Here is a 6,029-nt window from a genome sequence, read left to right as displayed (position 1 = left end):
AGCTTTGGTGGTTTTGCTAGTTTTGGTACTTTTCGGTACTATTTGAAAGTGCTGCAAAAGTGTAATTGGTAGTTTGATTTTGGTAATTTTGGTAGTTTTTGAAAGTGCTGCAAAAAGTGTTTCTTTGGTAGTCTTGGTAGTTTTGTTGTTTTGGTACTATTTGAATGTTTGATTTTGGGAGTTTTGGTACTTTTGGTACTATTAGAAAGTGCTGCAAAAAGTGCCTTCTATAGTTTGATTGGGTAGTTTTGGTACTTTTAGGTACTATTTGAAAGTGCTGCAAAAAGCTTGCTTGGTAGTTTGATTTTGGTAGTTTTGGGTACTTTTAGGTACTATTTGAAAGTGATGCAAAAAGCTTGTTTGGTAGTTTTGGTAGTTTTAGTACTTTTAGGTACTATTTGAAAGTGCTTCAAAAAGTGGCTTTTGGTAGTTTTGGTACTTTTAGGTACTATTTGAAAGTGCTGCAAAAAGTGGCTTTTGGTAGTTTTGATAAGGTTCGGGTAGTTTAGTTCTGCATTGAGGGTATTTATATGTTTTTGGTACTATATGATTCCCGAGTTTGGTAGTTTTTGGTAGTTTTGGTGGTTTTGGTAGTTTGGGTTCTGTTTCGTAGTACAGGACTTAGAAGTACCAGTCTCGGTATGAATTCTTGGTAGTTTTTGAAACTAATTGGGACTACTGGTTGTCAACAGGATGAGTATGAAACTCTGGAGAAAAAATGGAAGGAAGGTCAAGAGCATACCCTATTTGTGAAGGAGATGCTGTCTGATATCAGGCTTGGGAAGAGGTTCCTACTATATCCTAGGCCCCACGTTAATGATTCGGTAAATGTGATCCCGGTGTTTGGTATGTGTGTTGCATGCGGTGAGCCCTTGGAGTGCGCACATGTAGTCGGAACCTTCATGCTAGAGTGCCGACACCAGTATCATCCCTTGTGCTTCAGTGCTCTGTTACAAAGCAGGGATCAGTGTGTCAAGCCGGGTTGTAATATGGTAATCTCTGATGTGGCAAAGTCTTGGGCCAGTGGGCTTCAAGTTGTCAAGAGTAAGTATGTGTGCATTTTTGAATACATATGCGCACTTGCAACTCAGTGAGGTTTTCATACAAGTTAGTATGTGTTGTCTTTCTTTGTGTTTGCAGAGGAGCAGAATGCTGCAGTTGTTGACCAGCACGCCACAAAGTCGGCTGCAAGTCGAATATGGGACGTGGATGAGGTGACAAGGGAGATATCAGATGTTCTCCACGATCTGAAGCAAGGTAATTCTGTAGGGAAGGACAATGTGACGGGGCAAAGATGTGAGGCAATAGGTGACAGCGAAAGTAAAAGTGAGGAGGAGGCCAGAGATGATAAAAAGACAGGTGACAATGAAAGTAAAAGTGAGGAGGAGGCCAGAGATGGTAAAAAGACTAAGGACAAGGAGGAAGGTAAAGTCCCTATTGTTGTGGAGCTGGATGCGGAGGAAATCCAGGATGCTGCCAACACAAAGCTCGATGAAGCAACGGCCAAGAAGGGAGAGGAAGAACCCACAAAGGGGGGTGTTGGGGAGGGGGTGGAAACCACAAAGGGGAGTGAAGGGGAGGTCAAAGAGGGGTGGGAAGGCAACAAAGATCGGAGGGAGGCCGAGGATGAGCAGGAAGAAGTACTTGCGAACGATATTGTTGTGGACAACACCGACGGGGGCGTTGACTCTACTGTTGCCGATGCTGTTTCGAAGCGGAGAGGTGATTCCCCTGATTCCGTGACCCTGCAGGAACTTTTATATTTTCAAAGAAAGAAGCGCAATCGCGCCCGTGATCAATTATCCCATGCATGCAAACTGTAGACAGTGAGAATCTATTGTATTCCGCACTTTGTGCTTTTTAGTGACTGAGTCAACTTGATTTTTTGGCCCTGAGCTTTATCTGTTCTCTCTATCTAGTTCTGTGTTGGTATGTTACCTTTTGTTACATTACTGTTTCAGTTGTCCTCACTATATGTGCATTACAGTACCAAATTTGGTACTTTTTGGTACTGTTCAACTTGAGTGCACGTCTATCCACTATTACAGTACCAATTTGGTACTTCTTGAACTTGCGATTTTGGATAGTCCTTACTTGTGCAATACAATACCAAATTTGGTAATTTTTGGACCAGTTTCTGTTTTAGATATGATGTTTGCACTGTGTATTTGTCCCCACTCATTATGTTTGTTGGTGGCTAGACAAGACACCGGCAAGCACATTGTTGCAGCCTGATGTGGCTGCTAGACATGGGCGGATGATTGTGATTGATCTTAATGGCGTGCTACTAACTAGCTGCTATAGCGAAATCCCTGAGGAACTTGAGTGCCTACCAAAGGAGCACACGCCACGGGTAGTCTATCTCCAAAAGAATGTAATTTGTCTTGTAAGGTCGTATGCGGAGTAGTTCATCCTACGGCTTAAATAGAAAGCCAACCTAGTGTTGTGGTCCTGCTGTATAAGGGAAAAACTGTTACACATGGTGAACGTGTGCTTCCCCAACCATAGAAGGCAAAAATATTTTGCAGGTAAAGCATGCCCGCTTTGAATGTTGCAGGACATAAGTTACGGATACCTCTAACCTCATTTTTTGGCATTAGCATATATTCTCTTCCAAGAGGACTGTGAAATATGGCGGCCCCATATGTCGGAGGTTCCGGTTGTGCCCAAACACATGGGCGATAAGCCCGTTTTCCTGAAGAGGCTACGGACGCTGTGGGCAAGGCACCCGAAGTACGATGCCAGCAACACTATTCGTGTAGATGATTGTAGATACAAGTCTCTTAAAAATGACTATGAAAACTGTATGGCAATCCGATCATACTATCCCATGGTAGTAGGAACCGATTACCCATTTTACTTGCTGGATTTTGTTTTGCCTTGGTTGCTCGGGTGGATAAGGGATCGGTACCCAACAACGTACACTCGCAAAAACCCAGTCTTTGACACTGAAGACGATATTTCTGGGTACATTACTGATTACTTCATACAGATGGAGGGGTACTCCTATAAATTTGATCCCCCGAGGTAGCAGATTGCCATAATCATGTAAATAGTGGAATTTTGTAACCCGATACTATACATAATGGAAAACCACTTCTCTTGTTCAGACTGTCTTGGTATCTTGATCTCTACTATTGAAACCTCTGACTAATTCTGTTGAAACCTCTTGGAGCTAACCAGGTTTCCCAACATTTTAATTTTTGAGGTAGATAGCATCTATGTTTGGCATACCCTTTATGTTATCAACGTAGTTCTAGACATTGCTCAAGGTGGTCGTATCAAATATGAATAGACAAACTGAAAAATACCAAGAAATAAAGTAAACCATAAGTGATATAGCAAGTTCAAGGAGTACCAAATTGTACCAAATTTGGTACTGTAATAGTGGACAGGAGGGCACCCAAGTTCAACACAGTACCAAAAAGTACCAAATTCGGTACTGTAATAGTGGACCGATGTGCACCCAAGTTCAATAGTACCAGAAAGTAGAGAACCAGATAGAGCAATAAAGTAAACCATAAGTGATATAGCAAGTTCAAGCAGTTCCAATTTGGTACTGTAATAGTGGACAGACGTGCACCCAAGTTCAACAGTACCAAAAAGTACCAAATTTGGTACTGTAATAGTGGACAGAGAAGCACCCAAGTTCAACAGTACCAAAATGTACCAAATGCACATATAGTGAGGACAATTGAAACAGTAATGTAATGAAAGGTAACATACCAACACAAAACTAGATAGAGAGAACAGATAAAGCTCAGGGCCAAAAAATCAAGTTGACTCAGTCACTAAAAAGCACATAGTGCGGAATACACTTGGTACTGTTGACTACCAGATTTGGTACTATTGACTACCGGATTCAGTTGTTCAATCAAGGCTTCTCATTGCCCTCAAGTAACATGGACGCACCTTCGTTGCTCTCATCATCATGATATGGCATGCTATTGTATATCCTCTCATATACTTCAGTAGACAACTTGTATTGTAAAATTTGACCTAGGGATCCTGCAATAGGCTCCATCGGGAAACATATGGCCCTAACAAGATGTGAGTAGATCATTATCAAAGATGTGTGATCCAATAGCCGGTATGTATCAGCTTTTCCTTCAACTTGGCCATAAAAAAAGCCTTCAACAACCTTCCCTCCTCTAAAAATCTTGTTATGCCACTTATCCTTTTGTGCTTTCACCATTTGGTACAACACTTCTGTGCATTTGATAATGTAGAAGTCTTCATTTGCCTCAGCTGCTTTTACTGCAAAATTATCCCCTATGGAAATCATGCCACTTAACATTTCAGGGCATCCTTCATATAGTGACAAGTTGGACACTTGGCTCATCGGAATCGATGTTGAATCTCCCTCCTCCTCGTCATCTGATTAGTCATCCCTAATTGTATCCCCGGACTTTGGCAATGGTTTGATGCAAACATATTTCCAATATTCAATGTGCATTCTGTTCCTTCATCTTCTCCACAACCCACGCATACACGGATCACAAAATCATGAAAGTGATCGAAAGCGTATGGAGGTGCGGTTGTCCTGTGAATAGCCATCAGCACAATGAAATAAGCGGGAGCCAATGATGCGCTCACAGTCCCATTGCAGATTGCGTTGCACTTCATTCGCGCCAATAAGCCAAAAGACTCTTTGCGTATTACACCTCTGAGACTATTCTCTTGGCTGAAAAGTTGCTTTCAAAAAGTTGAAAACATTGGCTGCACACTTCATAAGCCAGCCATCTGGTTTCAATTCCTCATGCGTCAAAATTCTCTTGATGACTGCCCCTGCCCCATCATGTTCACCTTTTCCATGGCCGGATGCCGAGAAGTTATGCATCATGTGCAAGCCTGTCATTTGATAGTACCTAGCCACAAAATAGTAAGGTCTACGGGCCTTGAATTGTGAAGCAGCACCATCCGACCAAACCCAATGTTGTTGCAGAGAATGTCCTCGTTCTTTCAGCCACTTATCATGCAGCAAGAAACAATGTTGTACAAACAATGTGTCATGCGGCTTGTCATCTGATATGTAGAAGTGTAGCGTCTTCTGTGTACCACCTGCTGCATTTCTTAAATAAGTGATGTGCACAAGTATTGTGACTTGGGTAGACCACCAATGCATTGACTAAATTTCATTTTGAACTTTAAAGGAATAATTCTCCGCAAAGTCAATAACAGATACTACAACGTTTCTAGGAAAATTCTGCAAACAGTCCTTGAATTGTTGGGCTTGCCAGCAGAAGACAAAGTTGTGCCTGATGAAGCCTATCAGATGGGCTGAAAATAGGCTAAGAAAAGTCCCACTTTTCATCTGTTGCACAATCAAGTCCTTTCTCTTCTTCTCACTCCCACCTTCGTGAACCTGTCCTGTTCCAACCTCCATGAAAACCTTCACAAACACCTCCTTGCTATCCTCTGCTATCTCATCAGGACAAAATTTCAACCTCCGTACTCCACATTGTGAGCAGTCCCCCATCAAGCATTTCTTTGCATGGTATTCACAATTTGGAGGCTTTGGGCACATGATGGATTCCCACATAACGGTGATGTGCTGACACACTGCTTGGTTTGCAAAACATGTTCATCTCTCATCACCTCTGCAACAAACGGAGAAAGTGCAAAGGTGACCTTTCCCGTGGTGCCGGAACTTGTTCTGTCGCATTTGATTAAGGGCCTCTTTGAAATAGAGCATATGCACATGAACCACACAGCAGCAAGTATTTTTTTCCTTCAACTTTCGTACAAAGTATGGCTTCAATGCCTCGAAGCATCTAAGAGACACTACCACTGTTGGGCGAGCCTTCTTGAATCTTTGGTACAGCTCAACCTATGGCACAAAAACAAAACGATTCAGAAAAAAACCAACATCATGGTACTGGTAAAATTTCACTACTGTAGTAGTGCCAAAACTGGCTTTCGACAGTTCCAAATATAGTACTATAATAGTGGACAGACGTGCACCCAAGTTCAACAGTACCCAAAAGTACCAAATTTGGTACTGTCATAGTGGACAGACGTGCACCCAA

General features: G+C 42.2%; 1 protein-coding gene across 1 annotated transcript; it reads left to right on the top strand.

The window, feature by feature from the left end:
* The first annotated feature begins 758 nt into the window (after positions 1 to 758).
* On the top strand, positions 759 to 1,823 carry LOC147429545 (uncharacterized). The gene is made up of 2 exons (XM_086495547.1): positions 759 to 1,044; positions 1,141 to 1,823. Exons 1-2 carry the CDS (start codon positions 759 to 761, stop codon positions 1,821 to 1,823), a joined length of 969 nt encoding a protein of 322 aa, XP_086351673.1.
* The last annotated feature ends 4,206 nt before the right edge of the window (positions 1,824 to 6,029 follow it).

This window comes from Adiantum capillus-veneris, chromosome 22, assembly GCF_014529385.1.
Source record: "Adiantum capillus-veneris isolate H3 chromosome 22, ASM1452938v2, whole genome shotgun sequence".
NCBI classification, from domain to species: Eukaryota; Viridiplantae; Streptophyta; class Polypodiopsida; order Polypodiales; family Pteridaceae; genus Adiantum; species Adiantum capillus-veneris.
Note: the sequence above shows the minus strand (reverse complement) of the source record. Positions and strands in the feature narration are given on the sequence as shown.